The sequence below is a fragment of the Abramis brama genome (genome assembly GCF_963993115.1).
Source record: "Abramis brama genome assembly, chromosome: 5".
NCBI lineage: Eukaryota > Metazoa > Chordata > Actinopteri > Cypriniformes > Leuciscidae > Abramis > Abramis brama.
The window spans coordinates 44,445,952-44,468,048 of NC_139967.1; the positions used below are offsets into that span (position 1 = coordinate 44,445,952).

Sequence of the window (22,097 nt, forward strand, 5' to 3'; positions counted from 1 at the left end):
TTCATTCTCGTGTTACGCATCACTTTTGAGCTTCAGCAAGAACCAATGAGGTATGTTCTCGCGTTCGGTTGAGCTTCTGTGTATGTTCACTGATCAAAGTTTAAATGTGAATAAAAGCCTGAATTAAATCGGTTCATCATATAAAGCGATCGAGTCTCTTCATTTTTGGACTAAACCGCTCAATTCAGATATTATTTTTACAAACTCTATGAACTTTTTGAAGCGCAAAAAAGTGGTAGTTGCGTAGCTGTTAATTGAGGGACAGAAAGCTCTCAGATTTCATCAAAAGATCTTCATTTGTATTCTGAAGATGAACGAAAATTACGAGTTTGGAACGACATGAAGGGGAGTAAATGACAGAATTTTCATTTTTGGGTGAACTTTTGATCAACTTTAAGTGGATATAACATGGTGCTCATCTTGAGTTGTAAATCATAACGAACCTCACAAATGTGGACGGCGAAGACCAGTCGGCCGCCGCACAAATTCAAATTCTTCAATTGGTACACCACTGGACTATGCCCATGAAGAGGCCATACTCCTTGTGGAATGAGCCCTGTCGCCTATGGGGCATTGAAGGCCCACTGAGGCGTAGGCCAAAGAGATAGCATCTAGTATCCAACGTGACAATCTTTGCTTCGTGACCGGGAGCCCTTTGGGGCGGCCGCCGAAGCATACAAAGAGCTGTTCCGACTGCCCGAACGGGGCAGAATGCTCTATATAAACTCTGAGAGCCCCGACGGGGCAGAGTAGACTTAATTCTCTATCGTCTTCCGACAAAGTCTTGTCTTGCCATGTCTTGGTTTGAGGACGACTTTGGAGTCGTTGGGCCCAAACTCAAGGCAAGAAGCATTCATGGAGAGTGCTTGCAAATCGCCCACTCGCTTGACCGATGCTAGGGCTAGCAGGAGTGCGGTCTTGAGCGAAAGTGGCTTTAAGTCAGCCGACTGAAGCGGCTCGAAGGGGGTCCCCTAAGGGCCCTGAGGATCGTGGATAGGTCCAATTAGGGTATAGAGGGAGGACGAAGCGGGTTCAGCCTCCTGGCCCCCTTGAGGAAGTGTACGACCAGGTCGTTCCTTCCTAAGGATTGGCCAGCCACAGGAGCATGGAAGACTGCTATGGCCGCCACGTATACTTTGAGTGTGGAGGGGGTACAACCCGCGTCCAGTAGCTCTTGTAGAAATGAAAGTACCAGCGGTACTTCACATAAGTAGGGGTCTAGGTTCCGAGCTGAGCACCAGCTGGTGAACACTGACCACTTGAGGGCATAGAGGCGTCTCGTGGACGGAGCTCTAGCCTCAGCGATAGTGCTTAGGACTCCTTCCGGGATGTCCCCGGGTACCCATTGAGGGGCCAAACATGGAGGGCCCACAAGTCGGGGTGGGGGTGCCAGATTGTCCTGTTCGCCTGAGTAAGGATGTCCTTCCTCAGCGGTATAGGCCAAGGAGCCGTCTCTAGCAGCTGCATCAACTCGGGGAACCATGTCTGGGTCCGCCAGAGAGGGGCTATTAGGAGGACAGCACATTTGTTCTCCCTGATCCGTTCAATGACCTGAGGGAGCATCGAGACCGGAGGAAATGCATAAAGAGGACGACTGGGCCATTCGTGGGCCAGCACATCCCTGTTCTTTGCAAAGAATGTTGGGCAGTGAGTTGTCTTCAGAGGCCCCCTCTCCTAATGCCTCAGAAAATCCGATCTGCCTGTTTACATGAAGTCGCATTGGCACATATCTGATTTATATCTGATTTATTTCCACATATGAACGAGGCCTGAAACCGATCTCGAAATATCCAAATGCATTAATTTTTTCCTGTTTACACGGTCATAGAACACATCCGATCTGCGTCACACGTAAGCAAAAAATCGGAATTGGGTCACATTTCACTGACAGTGTAAACGAGGCCTATGTGAGGTAATTTCTAAGCATCTAAAAACTCTTGAAGAAAAATTCTCTTATTATTTTCCCTCAACTTCATCCGAAGCCTTTGACTGGGTGCGAGACCCATTTAGCTCAGCTGCAATGGACAACGCAAATAGACTGTCATTGCAGCAACAAGAGCAACTTGCCGAAATGAGACAGGACAGTGGTTTAAAAATTACATTCAGTGACCTGTCTTTGGACAGTTTCTGGTTGACTGCGGCCAAAGAGTATCCAGTCACCACGGACAGTGCAATCTCAGTCTTGCTATCATTTTCCATAACTTACCTATGTGAGCTCAGCTTTTCGAGTCTGACTTACATTAAGAACAAAAACAGAAAGATTAAGAGCAGTTGACCAAGAGCTCCATGTGTTGTTGTCATCAATTCCAGCCAGGATATCATATTTGTGTTCATCAAAACAAGCTCAAATTTCACATTAAATGTGAGTACAGTCTACTTTAAATATTATATGCCGTTTTAACATGCCATTTGAACCATTACAATGCACGTTTGTGCAATTTTGTTATATTTTAGTGCTTAATGTGATAGTGGTGTGCCGTTGGATTTTTTACATATCAAAAGTGTGCCGTGATAGAAAAAAGGTTGGGAAACACTGGTGTAGAGCCCTTTGAAGCTGCATTGAAACTGCAATTTGGACCTTCAAACCGTTGATCTTCGTTGAAGTCCACTATATGGAGAACAATCCTGGAATGTTTTCCTAAAACCTCAATTTCTTTTCAACTGAAGAAAGAAAGACATAAACATCTTGGATGTCGTTGGGGTGAGTAAATTATCAGGAAATCTTAATTCTACTCCTTTAAATAAGGTTGTGTGTCCACCAAAGCGTTTTTAGCCAGCTGAAAACACTAGGCGCTCTGCTGAAAACGCCTAGCTGTGGGCACTTGAGAGCGTTTTGGCAGGGCAGCATTGTTTTTCAGTTGAGACGCTTTGCTTGTTATGATATGGAATATCCGCGAAAGTGTTACTAGTATCTCATTTCACATATATTTTGTTTCTGTGTTGATTCTATATTAAAATGTCGATACAATGTAACGTATTTTCTCTGGCTCTTGTTTTAAATTATTTTCTTCCGTTATTATGCTTGTTGTTGTCATCTGTTGACGTTGTACAAGCAGAATGTGGCGGTTGGTCGGTGTGGTATTAGTCCCGCCCCTCCTCCACTGTGATTGGTCGGTTGGGTAAAAAGTGACAGTGATGAGCGCTGCGTTTTACCCAAAGTTGAACATTCTTCGTTTCTCGGCGACCTATAAAAACGCGGCACTCCCATTGAAAAGAATTGAAAAAATATGCCAGCCATGTGAAAAAAAAGCTTTGGCCTAAGGGTAGTTTTCAGAACTTGGCATGTCCGCTTACATTCCTCATTCCAAATACATGCAATCAGTGTAATACCCAACAATTTACAGTCACTATTATGGAGAAGCCAATAATGCTTTGACTGAGTCGGACCATCTTGAGAACCTTGAATTATCTTAACTTGACACACAATAATGCTCATCACAACACACTCACCAGAACTCGATCATTGATCTTCAGCTCCCGATCACCTTTCTTGACCGAACCAGACTCCGACAGATTTGACACCGATTCACTTTTGGACCGCACCAGATCTGAGGTAGGTGCAGCTGTTTTAGTGGGTGAGGCTGGTTTCTTGGCTGAAGCAGATACTGATGCATTAGAGGGAGTGGGTGACCCGGCACGAGACGGAGGGGCCGTCGTTGTGTCATCCGCCTCACCTTCAGTGCGTGAAAGCTTCGAGGGACGTGTGAAAATACCCTTTAATGCTTCACACTCAAAATAGCGCACACCAGACACCGAACCATCATTTTTCCCAATTGGCTCATCAAGCACAATGCCAGCCCATTGGCCCGGAGCAAACTGAGTCTCTCCTAAAAACTGAACGACGCCTGGTTTGTTGCCATTAACCCAGACACGATCCCCGATCTTGTATTGCTCGCCTGCATCTTGGGCTTCGACTGAGGATTTGTCATTTTGAGTTGGTTTGGAAGCACCTGTCCCAAAGGAAGAAAATAAATAGGCTTATTCAGAATAACTAGGCTTGTTCAGAATACAGCATGCAGTATTTACACTGTGCATGCTATACACAATGATTTTTATCAAATTTGTATTAATTTGATAAATAACTATCGTCATATCATATACATACAAGCTGCATCCGAAATCACATACTTCCTTACTCTACAGTAGGTGAAAAAACGTATGTGACAAGAGTAGTATGTCTGAATTTACAGTACTCATAAAAGAGAAGGGAAAAAGTATGCAGACAATTTACTACTTCCGGAGTCATTCTGAAGTGGGCATACTATCCCATGAGGCCAAGGGAGAATTTATGAATGACAGTGAAGCGACACAACTGATGCTGGTCACATGATAATGACAGCATGGTGAATGTAGTGCATCCGGATTAGTAGTAGTAGTAGTAGTTTATTGATCCCAGTTGGGAAATTAAAGAAGAATTACATTCTTACTATTTACTCAAATAGCCCTTTAAATACTTGAGCTTTAATTTTATTTAAAAGACTTTGTTACATTAAATTTAAAATTACACCAATATGTAAGTTAAGTGAATCTTAAAGTGGTGCACATTATAAACAAACTGGACGACGGACTAAATGCAAGTGGTATTGCCAGTTCTTGTTAAAGTATAATTCCGGTATTTAGCACTTTGAGTCTCTTTTCTGGTTTGTTTTGGATGAACTAGAGTGGTGGACACAGAAATTGTGACGATGTGTCTCGACTTTTTGACTCATTTAGAATCGCCTTTGACCGCTTCAGAGTGGCTGTCTAAGGGCATGCATGAACACGTCCTTAAAACAACCCTTAACACTCGTTTTCAAAACTGTGCAACTCACCGAGTGGTTAGTGGTGTTTGTTGATGATTAAAAACAAATATATCGGCGCAATGTATGATTTCAATCCGTGTTATTTGCTATAGTGGAACTATTTTTTCAGATACCTCACAACCGCGTATAAACTTCCGCTCGATATTTGAGTCTGAAGCGCAGTAATATCAACGAGCAATGAGTCCTTCAACAGAAATCAATGGGATTTTACAAAATGCCAAATAAAACACGACATAAACTGTATTTCGCTACGCTACTTGTTTTGGAACATCAACGAACACCACTAACCACTCGGTGAGTTGCACAGTTTGCACAGTCAAAAAGTCGAGACAGGACCCATCGTCACAATTTCTGTGTCCACCACTCTAGTTCATCCAAAACAAACCAGAAAAGAGACTCAAAGTGCTAAATACCGGAATTATCCTTTAATGCTTTTCTTATGATCTTTCTGTAAATAACCACAGCATAGGGCATACGCAACTCACTGCACACTGGAGTAATGACATTTACATGTGTTAATTTAGCAGATGCTTTTATTCCCATTGTTTTTCCAATTGTACGTATTACATAGTATGCAGAATATTCCATTCCTAATCCAAACATAGTCATTCACTACTAGGCTACATTAGAAAGTTCACAATAATATTATTAAATGTTATATATGATAAAATGGGATGGCCCTTACCAGCAGAAGGAGTCGTCTTGGCGACGCCCGCATTGGCTGGTCTACCAATTTTGCTGGGCGCTTTGAGTCCACTGGGTTTTGATGTGCTCATTGTAGGTCTGAAATTTCCGTCTGTCTAAACTTGGACTTTTCCTCTCCAACAAACATTGAAAATTAAATAAAAAATAACTGAGGAAGAAAGGGGTGCAGCAATGTCTCTGGAAAGAAAGAAAAGAGAAACATATATCAGCCTGTTTAAACAGTGCAGGGATGTGTCTTGCTTTTTGTCATTTCAGAAACTGTGTGTTCATGCAACACATTTTGTTCCATTGGTATGTTGGAATAGTTGAAAGTGTAAAGCCTATTTCACACTGCACACATAAGCAATATGTAACAAAAGGCTTCCGTTTTTGTTTATTGCTGTGTAACAGAGCTGTTACTCTATACAGATTTGTTACAGCGAGTATTTCTTTCAAATGAAGGCCATTATATATATAAATGTAGGGCTGGGTATCCATTCAGATGTTCCGATTCGACTTAGTGAATATAGATTTAATCCAAATCCCATATTTATAAAAAAAAAAGAACAGTGAACATAAGTTTACAAGTGGTTAATTAATACAAAAAAATTAAGAGCCACAAACCTGTATATTAAACTCTTTTTATTTTAAGTACACTTGGGTCCATTAAAACAGAACCCAACTCTATATTTCAAATGCATACAATGAATAGACAGGATTTTGATGCAAGATGAAAAATTGATGCTGAAAATTGGACAAGTCAGAACAGTCGCATGTCTTGATCAAACAGGATCAGGTTATTTTATGTTTAAGATACAACCAACGTAAAATCTCACCGCATTCGCTGTAACATGGAGACCGCAAGCCTATGAACAGTGTAGGAAAACGAATACTGGCTTTTGGGTGAGAGATAAATAAATATGGGGAAAAAATTTATTCATGGCCTTTGAGAATCAATTTTGAATCGACCACATTTAAAAAAAAACGATTAATCGAAAAAAATCTTTTCTTTTTTTTTTTGCCCAGCCCTAATAAAAAGGTTATCAGGAATTACTCATTAAAACAAAACTCAGTCAGTGAGCTTGTACTGAAATAAAGTGAGTGATGAAGGTTCTTTGCTCACTTTCTGTATATAATATTCCCAATTTAAATAAGTCTGTTTTTCATGCTGCAACGGCCATGTTTAAACTGCAAAGTTTCGGGAGTGACAAACATTTAAATGCAGGAGTATCTGCTAAATTATTACTAGTATCATGCACGTATATTACTCATATCATGAAATAAGATTTTGGTTATCCCACCCCTATCCCAAGCTGTTCAGAATTGGGAAAGGTTAGCAAATGTTAATGTGATTGATAATAATGTGATTGTTGCAAACATCTCGGTAATTATGTAATTATTATTTTATTTATTTATTTTTAAATAAAGAGGAGGGAATTGGCAAAAAGCAGGGAAGGAACATGCTGGTCAAGTTTTTATTTATTTATTATTAATTTATAGAACAATAAACTGTAAATTCTGTCATATTGTTCAGTTAATTTTACTGTTTTAGTTTTTTGCCGTGGAATCGATTCAGTGTCTGTATCGAGGTATTTTAGTCAGGTATTGTATAGAAATCATAATTTTGGTATCGTGACAACACTAATACGATGATTATACAGATCACATTTTCATGTAAAGCAGTTATTTTTTCACGTTATGAAAATGTCAGCAAATTTAAAAGCACTTGTTAAGTGAAGGTCATATTATTCCCTATTCACATCTTGCACTTAAATGTATTTTCATTATCAAAGTGATTCCAGGATAACAGCGAGCTTTCAAAGCCATAGTTTCACTTTAGTTCTTTGTTTCAGTCACATGACTTTTTCCACTCGTCCACCATATTTATCACCATCAAAGGGGCAAAGTAATGGATTACAGTTATTGTAAAATAATAGGATTTGATCCGTAACAAGTACCAGAAATGACTTTTTCTCAGATCTCTAACATTCACAGACATGCATTTAATCCTAATCCATCTAATCCATTTACTGGCAAAAGTCCACCTGTGTGATTATTAGACTCTCGCTGGTATAAGATGGATCTGTAAAAATGTTTTCTGGGACCTATGATCTCTTTTTGCGTGTTTTTGTATTCACCACCACCACCACTTTTTTTTTTTTTTTTTTTTTTGCTCCATTGTTGGTCATAAACAAGGCAGATGAGTGCAAGAAAAGCAGAACAAATGAAACCCAAAAAAGGTTTTCATTCAAACAAAGACAAATGTTACACTTTGTTTAACTACTTCAAACGACTATGTTTGTTAAGAAAGGTGCGGGAATGAAAAAAGAACAGGTTTCAGATTTATCAAAGGCTCTCAATCAGTAAACAGGTGCGAGTCCAAACCACTACTGTACATTTCAGCAATATAACAAGACAGTAGTTCAGAAAAATATACTGAATTCGGGACTCACACCGTGAACATATCGGTATCTGGCATGAAAAATTCATATTCTGGTGAGCAGATAATTATTATTTTTTTCTGCCCTAACTCTACCTATTTCTACCTATTTAAAATACAATATTCACTAACATTATCAATTAAACTGCACTGAGACTATTGGATGAGAACATAAATTTAACTGAATTGAAATGATACACTAACTTTGCAAGATCAACACTGTTACGAACTGAATTGATTCGACATTGAATTATGCTGAATAATAACTCTATATCCTTCTGTAGAGCTGCTTATAGCTGAATTCAACTTGTTCCATAACTGATTAACTTTGCAACATTAACACTGTATAACTGAGCTAAATTGAAAGAACATTGAACTAAATTGAGCTGAATAATGACAATCCTCTAACCAATAGATCTGCTTTACAGCTAAAATTGAATTTGTTGCATAATTGATTAATTTTACAACATTAATATTGTTATTTTCCTGTTTTGTACTGTGAAGCTGCTTTGAAACAATCTGTACTGTATAAAGTGCTATATAAATAAATGTGACTCTGTTTATTACGAGATACGAGAAATAATGGGTTGTTCAGTGCACTTCAAAAACAGAGGCTTGCTTTACTTATAGAGATGAAGCAATACCAAATTTCTCCACCGATACTGATAGCCGATTCCAGATAGTTCGTTTTTTTCCAACTAATGCTGTAAACTGGGGCTGCGTTCAGCCCCGACAAAACGTTGCACAACGTTTTTTAAACAGAAACGGTGATGCGTTGAACACACTGTTCTGATGACGCAAGAGTTGCAACTATGGCAGCTGAGAAGGCCATTCTTTGTGTTCTTTGTGAAGAATTTTCGGAGCCTGATGAAGTCGGTATAAATATGTGTTTAATACTACAAAATATGCCCGATGTTACAGTTACTGCACTTGCCGCCCAGAACAAAAGAGAACATCCCAATCGAGTGAAGGGATTGCTGAAACTGAAACTGAAGCACACATCTTACCTAATTCAGACTAAAACACATCTATTTAGCCTCACATACTGACTTTATTTGTAGTTCATACTGTTTTAATACCCTGTATTTTCTTTCTCCTTTTTAGGAAAAGCACTTATTTACCATTGTTTATTTCTATACCAAATGTCATACACTTGCAATGAAGCTAAAAATATAAGCAACTACATCATTATGTTGATAACCTATATTTTTACAATAAAACAAACATGTCTTCTAATATCCTCAGTTGTTGCGTATACCGAGCTGCATCGAACACATTTGTAAATTACTTTCCTTGAACCCATTGTGCGAGTTCACTTTAATACCGCGTGCTTTATATACATGTTGCTGCTGATTGGACTGCAGTTCTGACACACCCACCAAACAAGAGAAAACATATCTCAAACCCCGTTGCACACCGTTTCCAGGAAACATGACGTTCAACCCGGAAACCGTAGCAAAACGTTGCGCACTGTTTTGAACTTGAACGTGCCCCAGGTTTCCTCTCGTTTGGTTTTGAATGCTTATATCTTCAATATGCGAGTTTTGTCATTACTTTGGAACACACTAGCTTATAGATAACAGTAAGGCTAAAATTTGCATACAAAAAGCCAAAAAACTTCCATTTTGATTTCATGGGGACTTTAAGTTCAAGTTTTTTTCAAAATTTATTTGTATAACACATTTAAAAACAGCCATAGTTGACCAAATTGCTTAATGTCAGGATACACAAAAATTAAACAAAACAAACACAGTAGAGAATGTCACAGAATCAAAACTCAACTCAAAATGAAAGCTAAGGAATACAGGTGAGTCTTAAGCAACGACTTGAAAATGTCAGCAGTCCGAGCTGTTCTTATATGAACCGGTGGACTATTCCAGAGATTAGGAGCAGCCACTGAGAAGGATCGGTCCCCTTTATTTTTTAACCTGGATCTCACAACATCGAGAAGCATAAGAAGGTGCCAACCCATTTAAAATCTTAAAAACAAGCAATAAAATCTTAACATCAATCCTGAAGCGTACAGGATGCCAGTGGAGCGAGGCTAAAACTGGGGTAATGTGCTCACACTTTTTAGTCCCAGTTAGGAGCCGAGCTGCTGCATTCTGGGCTAACTGTAAGTGATGAAGAGATGACTGATCCAATCCAACATATAAAGAGTTACAGTAGTCTAGTCTAGGCGTATAAGAAAAGCATGAATTACTCATTCAAAATCCTTGCGCACCAGGTAGGGCTTGACTTTAGCCAACAGTCTCAGCTTGCTTTTACAAAAGAACTAATTTGATTTTTAAAATGTAAAAGCACTGTCAAATATCACACCGAGATCTTGGTAAATGGACAAATATGTGATCCTAAAGAACCAAGAGCATCTACACAGGACTACCAAACACAACAAACTCAGTCTTATTTTCATTCAGACAGAAAAAGTTCTGATCCAGCCATATTTTTAAAGCAATGGCTGAATTGAGTCTTTGTCATTTGTTTTGATGGGCAAATAGATTTGTACATCATCCTTCCTAATGGAAGGAAATATTTTGCTTTTTGAAAATTATTAAACCCAACCATATTACCAAACAATATATCCCATCTCAACAGCAGCACAAGTGTTTTGCACATCACGAGAACTGTATTATTATTATTTTTTTAAAGCCAAATAGGCCTATTTAAAGAAACCCAAACTTCTATACAAAACATGATAGACAAGTCGGAATTCAAATGTGCTTGACTCACTATCTGGCTCTTCAATCAAAACAAGCAAACACTGGACACTGAAAACAACGACAAACAAGACAAACAGTTCCCAACTTCAATCTTATACATGTTGACATGCTGCACAGTTTACAAAAAATATAATTGATTTATAAAATCTAGTGCTACATGCAGGGGCGTAAATTTCATCTAAATGTTGGGGGGGACAATTAACATAACTTTCCTCAAGAGCAATTTTTGAAGGGGACACCAATAATACAGGCAAAATTGTACTTTCTATGGATATGTGTAGTACACAGAGGAAAGCCTTACTATTATTAGTGTAGCTAGCATGGAGTCCGTGCCATTATCCTTCTTTTCAAAGTTTCTCTCTGGTTCATTGAAAAAGCTGACTAAATTGACCAAAATATTCTTCATTGCTGTGCGAAATTGACAAAAAATTATCTTTATATTTTCAGGGATTTTATCGATAACGATATTTTGCTGAGTGTGTTATTGTGCTGGTAATTTGGCATGTTTAGGACTGCCGTGGACAGCCGACTCCTAAAGTTTTTGATATTCTTCATATTCTGTGTGGGGGTCAGTTCACAGCAGTGACAGAAATCATTTTTCCAATAAGTTTCAATAGATGTTTACCTTCATTGGCATTTTTATCTTTATAAATGTATTTTTAAACCTAATTATATGCATGCATCATCTTTTGTGTCAATTTCATACATTTAATTAAATTAAATTAAATTATAATAAGACACAATAGGGCTGTTACCAATCAAATTAAATAAGTATCAACAAAATATTTGCAATGGAGAGGAAACACAGAAGCTGCATTTGAAATGGCATTTAGATGCTTTTATTTACACAGACATAATGTTTTGTTTAAAACATAAAACGTTGAATATTGATATATAAAATGATTTAAAACATGAAAAGATCATGTAAATGTGGAATTAAAACCGCCAGTAGGTGGCAGCAATTCATTGGTAATGAGTGAGTCATTGCGATTCAACTGATTCGTTCAAAAAGCTGATTCATAATTCAGTAAGGAAATACCTCGTGTGTTTCTCAGAGACGCAAATACAGTGCTATGGCTTAGTTTTCAAATATTTTCGTTGGCGAAATAGAGTTAAAACAGGCAATATGGTGTCTAAAAGTAAACTTTTCATTTATCAATTTATTAAATCACATTTATTATCATGTTAATATCTGGAGAAAACTGCACTCTTTGTGTGATATTATATTAGACTAACTATATTAAATGATATAAACTGACTAAATCACACAGTGAAAGCGTGAAAATGTAAATGCGCACCCGCACTTGTCTAATCTACAAGACGTTAGGCCTACACGCATGTGTACACTTTATTGGTGTGTGTGAGGGAACGGTTTTAAACAATCGCGGTAAACGCACAGACTGTATAAAACAAGGTCACCAACATAGCGAGTCGGACTACATCGGTGACAAAAGTACATTGCTTATCATTAAAAAAAAATTTAAGTGAATAAAATAGCCTTGACTTACTGGAGTTTCACAACTGAAAAACCTTGTTCTCTCCCACTATTTGTGTTTCTGTTTGTGATGAGGTAAAAGGGGAGCAGGCAGTGGACCAAAGCACTGTGAGGGAAGGGAGGGGGACTTAAAATGTTAAAACGTTTTTTTTTTTTTTTTTTTTTTTTGCCCCGTTTGCATTTTTATTGTTTTACTACTTAAACAGTTATTTTAAGTACATATCATTATATTATTTACAATACACATATTTTAATTATATTTTTAGGAGGGGACAACCCTCAGATAGGGGGGGTCCGGACGCCCCCGACCCCCCCGCGATTTCCGCCTATGGCTACATGTAATCATTCAGGCGCCACATCTGGGGCTTCACAATCTGAGCCGCTTTACGCCAGAGCTTGACAAGTTACCAAATCTGCTTTAGGATTTCAACCAAAACAACGACCCAATATGAAGAACAGAATATCATTTACAAAACCCGAAAATAAGCTATTGGTTGTTTGACGACGAATACTTAAAATTTCCCACCGTAAAGCCCAAATGAGTAGCTGTAATGAGGCAGTTTTCCATGATAATTTTAAAAAGTACTAATTTTAGAGCAACCATCAGAAAACAACACGACGTAACACAGATTAGCATGATATATTTTGGCGTCGTATGACTTTCCCCCCTTCAAGTAACTTACACGCAAGTTTCAATACGCAATGAACATGGAGAAAGTTCACTAGTCCTTATGACGACTTTCCGCAATGTCACATCTTGACGAATCGGACCGAAATAGAGAACCGCGTTCACTCACACCGCAGTGCTAGTCAGCGCTCATCTACGATCAACGCATTTTAACAACAGGTTCTGTTTACAACGAACAGCTGATAGCAAACGAGGATAATGTTACGGAGGGCCGAGGAGCAACCTGTATTAGATGGGGAATTCTGACTTAGCAACTTCCGATGGAAAACGCGACCTCCTCGAGACCCACGACACCCACTGAACAAGCACTTAACCCCGGAATCGCGTTACTCACCTGCTGTTTCCCGGCTGCGTAGCGCTATCAAAAATCAATCGCGCTGGATTCTCTTCAATCTACTTAGCTTGACGCCTGCGTTGGTTAAGGATTTAACCTGGTGCGTTCAAGCACCCACTTCAGCAGTGACACGAGTAGCGTAATGACGTTCTCTCTAGGCCCCGCCCACCGTGGCCAACGGGAGGCGGGCATTTGGAAAAGCAAATGCGGTCATTCGGCGGTAGGATTAAACATATGGCAAGCCATTTTAGCTTAAATTGTACCCAGCGTTACTCGTCGTAATTGCATTTTTACTAGTAAGAATTCAATTAGAGAGCTCTACAATTCAATTCTTACTAGTAGCAACTACAATAAGGCCTAGTCCACACGAACACGGGTATTTTTATAACAGGAGTTTTTCCTCCTGCGTTAAAAAAAAAAATCCTGTCCACACATGCTCGGTTTAAAAGAAATCTCCATCTACATGAAAATGCAAAAACACGCTATCACGCGCTGTCAAGAGCATGTCACACCAGCAGGCGGCGATATAACCCTAATCGTAAAGCCACGTTGGCCAATCAGAAGCAAAAAACTGGTTTTACTGTCTACACAACAACACTGCAACCAGGTTTCTGAAAATCCTCACCCTGGCAGGGGTTTTCAAAAATGTTCGGTTTTTCAGTGACCTGATACTGCGTTTCCGTGTGGACCAACGGCCGAACCGCGTAAAAAAGGTCACGGTTATAAAAAATACCCGTGTCCGTGTGGACAAGAGAGCTTTCTAATTCAATTATTACTACTAAAAATTACAATTAGAGAGCTCTACAAATGAATTTTTACTAGTCATATGTCGCCATTGACTTCCACTCATTTTTAATTATGGAGCTCTACAATTGAATTATTACTAGTAACAATTACAATTATTGAGCTCTCTAAATTCTCACTAGTAAGAATGCAATTACAGAGCTCTCTAATTGAATTTTGACTAGTAAAAAAAGAATTAAAGATAGCCTATGTATAATTGCAGAGCTCTGTAATTGAATTAAAGAGCTCTGCAATTGCATTCTTAGTAGTAACAATTGAAATAGAGAGCTCTCTAACTGGAATTCTTACTAGTAACAATTCAATTGTAGAGCTCCGTAATTAAAAATTAATGGAAGTCAATGGAGACATATGACTAGTAAAAATTCATTTGTAGAGCTCTCTAATTGTAATTTTTACTAGTAATAATTGAATTAGAGAGCTCTCTTATTGCAATTGCTACTAGTAAGAATTGAATTGTAGAGCTCTCTAATTGAATTCTTACTAGTAAAAATGCAATTACAACGTAGCCTGGCTAACGTCAGACCTCTTCTCATTGAGACGTGGTCTGGGAACCACATGTTCATTTTCTCGTATTTGAGGCGTGGTTTACAAATGCCCAGAGCCGTTTATTGGGCGCTACGAATGTCTATCAAATGTGCCTGCACGTAGCTCATAGCCAATCGTTTCAATTATACCAGATGACGTATGTAGAGCGACAGAAATTCAACGAGGAAGAAGACGAAATAAATTTGCGTTCTAAACTACTTAGAACACTATCTAAGGCTGCATCGAAAGGTAACTTCGTGTCTGATGCCATGTTGGATCCATAGATATAAACAAACTGCTTCGGTGTGTCGCATGGACGTCGTCATCGTCTTGCTGCTCCACGTTCTGTGATTGGTTCCCTTTTTGAGGGGAAAATCTGGTCCATGGTATCCAGGCTGCCTAGCAGCGTGAATAAAACCACGCTGCGCTCAAGGCAGCATGGGGAAACCCAGGCTAATTACGACGAGTAACGCTGGGTTCAATTTAAGCTGAAACGGCTTGCCATATAAACACGCGGAAGATGAAGTATTAGCAACATCGTACATATGCTGTTCAAAAGCAGTGTATATACATCCACACTCTCTGTCTGTCCTCCTAGACCTGAACATACCTCTGTCAGCAGAGCATCTGTTTCTCTGGGTTAAAGCCTAACAATTATAAAATTAGATCCTTGCTTTTAAGAGAGACTAGTGCAAAATGGCCGTGCAAAATCAGTTTTTAAGTGTGTTTTTAGTAATTGTTGGTTTGGTGTGTTTGAGTGCACATTGTTACAATTACACAGCAAAAGTAGTGACATTTTTATTTGTGCATGGTAGAAAGCACACAGTGAACTCCGAGAAAACGCTATGCTTGAGGAAACAGTTTGTGCATAGGCAACTACAAATGATGGCCGTGAAAGAGACTGTGAACACATTGAAAAGGATATTTTTAGTTGGTGAATAGCATTTACACAGTAGCGATAACGTTAAGCGCACCAGAATGAAATATAATATTCAGAAGTAAACAGCATAGCTGACTTACAGATTCAGTTTACATCCACAAATGAATAAGCGCGTCGATTCAGGGAGCAGTGCAAAGTGCCTGTGCAAAATCAGTTTTTGTGAGCTGATCGCCGTCAAAAAAGTTCAGGAGATATTTCTTAGCGATGGCTGATTTCAACCGTTTCAATATGATAAAAAATAACTTTTATATTTATTCAATGGATTAATTGCATTTTGGAAAAAAAAGTGTCATGAATTTATTGCATTTTTGGGGGGGGAAAAATCAGTTTTTATAATAAATCTTTGAAAATCAAAATCTGGATTTGATTTTTTTATGTTATTATAACCTAAAGATGCTATGTGAAAGTTTGAAACAGAAAATAGTGGTTTTCATCTTTCCACTTTCTTGGTAAAGAAAACACATTTTTACTCAAATTAATCAAAATGGATTTATCACGTTCTGGAACCAAACAGTGTAGCTGACAGAGTGTTTATTTTTAAACCACAACCTTCTTGGGGCTTCTTTGACCGATACAACCCTCTAATGTCAGAATGTTTATTTTTAAACCACAACCTTCTAAAAATGATATATTTAACAATATCTTTTGCATTTTCTCATCCAAACAACGTCAAACTTGGCACTGCACTTACTCGTGCCCGTGGCAAGACACCTGTCGAATTTGAAATCCATTGGACTAACGGTTGGAGAGATATGCAGTTAACAGACACACACACACAGACAGACAGACAGACGTTTCTGTAATTTATAGAGAGATTATTTCTACGCCTTATGTTATTTTCTACTGGAACAGTTTTTTAATAATGTAAATTGGACTCAAGTTTGGTCATTACCTCAAAAATTCCTCCTTACAAATAAGGTTAAGGAAATCTCATATAAATTAATTCATAGAGTTTATCCTACAAAGGTATTCCTACAAAAATTTTAAATTGATATTGATTTCAAATGTTCTTTCTGTGAATGCTCCACTGAAACAATTTCTCATTTGTTTTTGGTCTTGCCAATATACCCAGTATTTTTGGAATAATGTGGAGGTTTTCATTGCTGATAATATTTTAAAAACATTTTCTTTATCTTATAAAAATGTGATTTTGGGTTATCAAGGATCGCTCTTTAAAGGATGTTGGTTTTATTATACATTTGATTTGATTTTTATGTAAATTTCACATTCATAAATGCAAGTTTACAAAAGGCAAACCTCTTTTTATGGTGTTTGAAAAGGAGATTAAAATGTATGTAGATGTGATGTCAAAATCTAAAAATATTAAAGCAATTAAAACGATTAATATATGCTCCTCCTTTAACATTTTCACATAATATAAAAAATAAAATTTAATGAATGGTGCTGACCTGCAAATTATATTTTCTGTATTTAAATTGCATTGTAATATCCTATGGAATTGTTATATGTATAATGTATATCTGTTTGTAAACTGATGCTTATGTACCCTCTCGTCTTTTTATTATTATTATTATTATTATTATTTTATTTATATTTATTATTATTATTATTTTATTTTTTTCTCTCCCTTGTTCCTTCTTGTTGAGGCATGTGAAATATTTTCTGTTATATGAGATATGGCACTGTATGCTACCTGCTGTTGACAATAAAGCATTAAAAAAAAAGTAAGAAAAAAGTATTAGCAACATCAAATAATTATGTAATTCAAAACTACACATAATGTGTAGAAAGTCTGTGCAATCAATCAAAGACTAAATTAAGTTGAAAGATGCCACACAACAAAGTAAGGTCTATTTAATTGAATGGGGGAAGTTTTTATCTAGAGAGATTTTTTAATAAAATCTGCTTTTATTTTAAAGTTTTAGTTGGCCCAATTTTGTGTTTTTGTAATTTTATTTATTTATTTATTTTCTGTGTTTTTTAGATTTAGTTACTTTATATAAACTAAAATGAGAAACGTTGCCTTGGCAAACGTAGCTGAAATAAAATTAGTTTAACTTTGTATTTTATCTCAATAAATGAAATGTTTATGGTTTTAGTTAACATTAACAATAATAACCCTGATCTCTATAGGCTACTGAAAAAGCAGTCATACTTGTATTTTCAGTGCTTTATACAATATAGTAAATAGGCCATCAGTGTGACTTTCTCAAAATTAAATTAGCTACAACTCAGAGGATATTGACAGTGAATTAAATTTCTTAGGAAAAGCAGTTTTACAAACATTCTATAAATCATAAACATCTTAAAGACATTTTCTAATTATTTCTCTAACGTCTGAAATGAACATTATTGCAGATGTAGGCCTATGAACAATTTGTCGGTGGCCTATAAGCAAGAGCAAATGCTCTAATAAAGATGGATACAGCATTTTGCTCCACAAGGTGGCGATATGGCACTCTCTCAATGTAAATCGCCTTTGTCAAAAAATACTAGGCTATGTAAAATATATTATATCTCAGTAGTAAAATGGAGTGAAAAAACTGAACAATGGCACAGCAGTTTCTGTAAATGATTGTACAGAAGGCACCAGAAAATAGTGCCTGTCTAAAAGTAATGAGTAGGCTACAGAGTAGGCCTATTTCAAAGACATAATTACAGTTCTGCTATCTAGAAAACTAGTCAGAAGTACTCACATCAACCCCGATATCTTTAAAACAGGATTTTTTTTCCAGGGTTTAAGATTTGATTGGTTAATTTCAGCCAAGGAGCTCTAAACTGGTTAGGGTTAGTGTGAGCTAGTTCCAGCCAGATGGTGTAACTAACATTAGCCTATGCAGGTCAAAGCATCTTTTTTCTATTGACGGACCAGGGCTGGAAATCACTGGGGGGACAGTTGGGAATTTTATGTATGTTTTATTAATTTTTATCACTTTCAATGACTTTTCATTTTCAGATGTATTAAATATAAAATATTCTATAATTTTGTTAATGATAACAACAAACAAATTTTTTTCTTTTTCTTGAGTATCAAGATCAGTGGCGGCTGGTGAAAAATATCTTGCCATATTCAGTCAGTTTTAATAGTCTGGTAATCATAGGAGCCATCAGGTCTTTTAGCGTTGTGGCTCTTCCACCCTTCTCTCATTCAAAAACAATTTTTTTTTCTCTAAATATTACTCTTCAGCTCACAGTCTGCAAATTCTACCATATTATATGTTGTTTGTTTGAATCCCTCCTTGTGTCTTTAACCTAACTTTGTAAGTGACCTCTGTATATTACTTTCTGCCCTTGGTATGTGTTGTGCTTTGATGTTGATTTTGTTCTATTCCTTAACCCAGTGGTTCTCTAAGAGTGTTGTTGTCCCCCCTGAGGCTTTTAACATCCTTCTGCGGGCTCTGCAGTCACTCCTTTTTCAGTAAGGGACAATATTTGTCACCTCACGTACGACGTACCCCAGTTTGAGAATATATAATAACCACCCAAACACAATACAAACTGCAGGATACCAGTGCTCTGTGAAAAAGTCAGTAATTATTTAATGCCATTATTAAAATTTTGAGACATTCTTACACAAACACAACATTACACAATATTGCACAAACTTTCCATTTGCATTTGAAATTGAACTCAAACTGTTTAACGTTAGTGACTTTCTCAGACAGGTGCTTCATATCCCTCACTCCGGTAACTGTCCATGCTGGATCTATCCCCGTTGTTTTAAAAAGTAAGAATGGAAAGCAAATGAAGGCATTAGCATGATCGCATCCAGCTAGCCAGTGTAACAGCTACGAGAGAAGCCTCGCGCGACATTTATGTTGCTCAAACACGATATCTCTGCTTGCTTGGAGATAATTACCTGTGCAATTTTAGCTAAATTAAAGATAGGCTACACTGTGTAAGAATCTGCAAATATGGTGCATGCGAAATTTAACAGGCCACACAAACAAACTTTTTAAAAAATATTTGTCCTCAGGTTAAAGAAAACTGTAATATGTTTTGGATGACAACCTTTAGTGTCAGTTTAGTGCTTTGAAAATCAACAATTACAATTACTAAACATTGAAGGTGAATCCAGTTTTGGGGGAAAGGGAATATGCATTCTAAAAATCACAACAATTTGGATAATAATGTGTTTAGAATATGTAATAATATTGTCTCATCCATTTTCTTAAATAACGGTTAAAAGGGTTGAAATATGATGTGTATTATTTTATATGCTTTTTTGTTTTGAGGACTGATATGTGATGGGCAAAAGTCGATTTCGAACTCTGGTCGAATGTGTCAAAGGCTTCATGCAGATGCCACACTCCCTACAGCCTCCTCCACAGCAGACGTTAAGTGGACTGTGTCTTTTAGCCAAAAACTCAGGCTATTTACACTTAGAGCCAATCCATTATCAGAAATGTTAAAAAAAGGGGGAAAAATGTTTTCTTCCCCCTGTTTTGGCCCCAAGTGTGCACTGGCCCCTGGCCCCGTGCCCATAGGATAATCCGGCCCAGTGGCGGGAGTGTGGGGCTCGCTCCAATCCCCTCGAACTCCACTGGGACTCCCACGATGATGGATGGTACAACTGGATCGCACACCTGGTCAAACGGACTTCCCTCAGGCTCTGATGTTGTAGAAAGTACACAAACACAATGATGAAGATGAAAGGTAGTCTTTAGTAAAAATCCACACGTATAAGTAGCATAAAGCAGCACAAAGAGAGCAGCATAAAACACATCTAGACACAGACCTGAAACACACACCTGAAATTAACACACACCTGAAATTAATGACAACTAATCTGAAACCATAACAACAAACTACACAATGGAAACAGTGCAAACTGAACAAACTGAAAACAAAGTCCATTGGGCATGACAGATTGCACACAATATTATAAATAGTAATATCAATATATATAAAAAAAGCACTATTAAAACAAGGTAACATTGGATTTTTTTTTCTATTATACTGTATTTATAGGCCTATGTATGTATACAGATATATGTACAGTACAGTATAAATAATTATCATCTCACACATTGTTGATCTGCATTCAGAGTTGATCTGTTTTGTTTCTATGCATAATGAGTTTCTATAATAAATACATTTGTGATATATCTTAACTTTCACGCAATATGGAGGCAAAATGACCAAACATAAAGAATAAACTTCACAGCCATGTTATCTTTTGCAAGCACAGACTGTTTAATCAGTCTTTCTTTTTATTATATGATTAGCATCAAACAAACAATATAGTTCTTATTCACAGTGATTAATGATTATTAAAATAAAAGACTGAAAAATGATTACAACCAACAAATAGGTGGCGATATATTTACAAAGTATGTAAATCGGCATTAAACAAAAGAAGAAGAAGAAGAAGAAAGTAGAATGGCGCGCTTTTTCTTAACCTCCGTTTCCATGGTGACTCGTGGGTGATGTTACTCCCGGACGAGTTTATAACCAGCATACCTTGAGTAAGCAAGATTTGATTTAATCAACCAATTAATAATTGATTTAATTACTTGTCAAATGTTTAATAGAAACAGCTGAATCGTTGTACAACCTTAGTAAGTTAAGATCGCGTCGCGTGTTTGATTGAATCGAGATCGCGATCTTTTAATGATTAATCGTGCTGCTGCTATACAATAATATGTGCCTCAGTCTCTTTTCAGGCTAGACATAATTATTAAAAATAGTTTACATTAAATCCGATTAAACCGGGTAATTTCAGATAGGCTACGTAAACGCAGTTTAAACCACATCAAATTTTCAGTTACGCAGAAGCCCAGCCCACAGAGTGACGCTAATCAGTGACGCTAATCAGTGAACGCTAGCCTGCATTGAAATACGTCATAGACAGATTCTATTCATTTGACAGCTTTCTACAGGCATTTCTTCATGTTTCATATTCTTTGCAGACAGTTTACTGGCATTTCTAGCAGCGTCGTTATTTAGAATTTGAAAATGGGTTCAAAAAATTCTCGTGTTAAACGTGTAGATGTTTCTGAGTGTGTGGACAATTTACACAAAAAAGAGAAAGTCAAGAGGAAGGCAAAAACCAATAAGACCAGCTCAAGTCAAGGTATGAAAGAGGACCAGACATGTCAATGTTATTGGTATATGTAGAGTATGTAGAATATGTAAAGTTTTGTTTTTAAAGTATAATAAATAATAGTAATGCTCAACCATGAATTGAAAAACTACTAGAGAATTCAGTAACATAATATACTTGACATATTGTGATGAAAGATGCGTAAATGCCTTTAAACAGACATTAAAATGTATTACCTCAGATTTTTATTGAAGTTTTTATGTTGTCTTTACAACTTAAGTCCTAACAAGGTGAAATTGCTCAAGAATAATAATTATGCTGCGTGACGTTTGCCCAGTGGGCCGAATTCAAGTTTGAAAATGAAAATGTTGTGCTAATCAGATGGCAAATTAATGAATTCTACATTTGAGCATGTAACTGTTATGGTTACTAAAGGGTTACCAAGCAACATCTAGATTGCCCCATTGATATTCACACACGCAAATGAATGAATGAAATTTAATGTAAAACTAACTTAATGAATGTAAACTTAACTTAACGAAACGAAATGTTTTGTAAAGTTGAACTATTTTTAATTTGACACTTAAACAGAGAACAGAACATTCCTGCATGTGCTCACTGACCGACAACTGAGAAAGCAGAATGCACGAATTCTGTC

At 37.2% G+C, this 22,097-nt stretch overlaps 1 protein-coding gene across 2 annotated transcripts in view; it reads right to left on the reverse strand.

Annotated features, from left to right (window-relative positions):
- clip1a (CAP-GLY domain containing linker protein 1a) overlaps positions 1–13,307 on the reverse strand; it is a 51,017-nt gene extending 37,710 nt beyond the window's left edge. The window contains exons 1-3 of one of the 2 annotated variants that reach the window (XM_084115736.1): positions 13,164–13,307; positions 5,488–5,684; positions 3,451–3,950 (exon numbers count right to left, since the gene is read on the reverse strand). In XM_084115736.1, the coding sequence (XP_083971862.1) occupies positions 3,451–3,950; positions 5,488–5,578 (591 nt within the window). In that variant the 5' untranslated portion in view covers positions 5,579–5,684; positions 13,164–13,307. The remainder of the gene's footprint in view (positions 1–3,450; positions 3,951–5,487; positions 5,685–13,163) is intronic. The other variant, XM_084115735.1, reaches the window with a different exon arrangement.
- Positions 13,308–22,097: the final 8,790 nt, after the last annotated feature.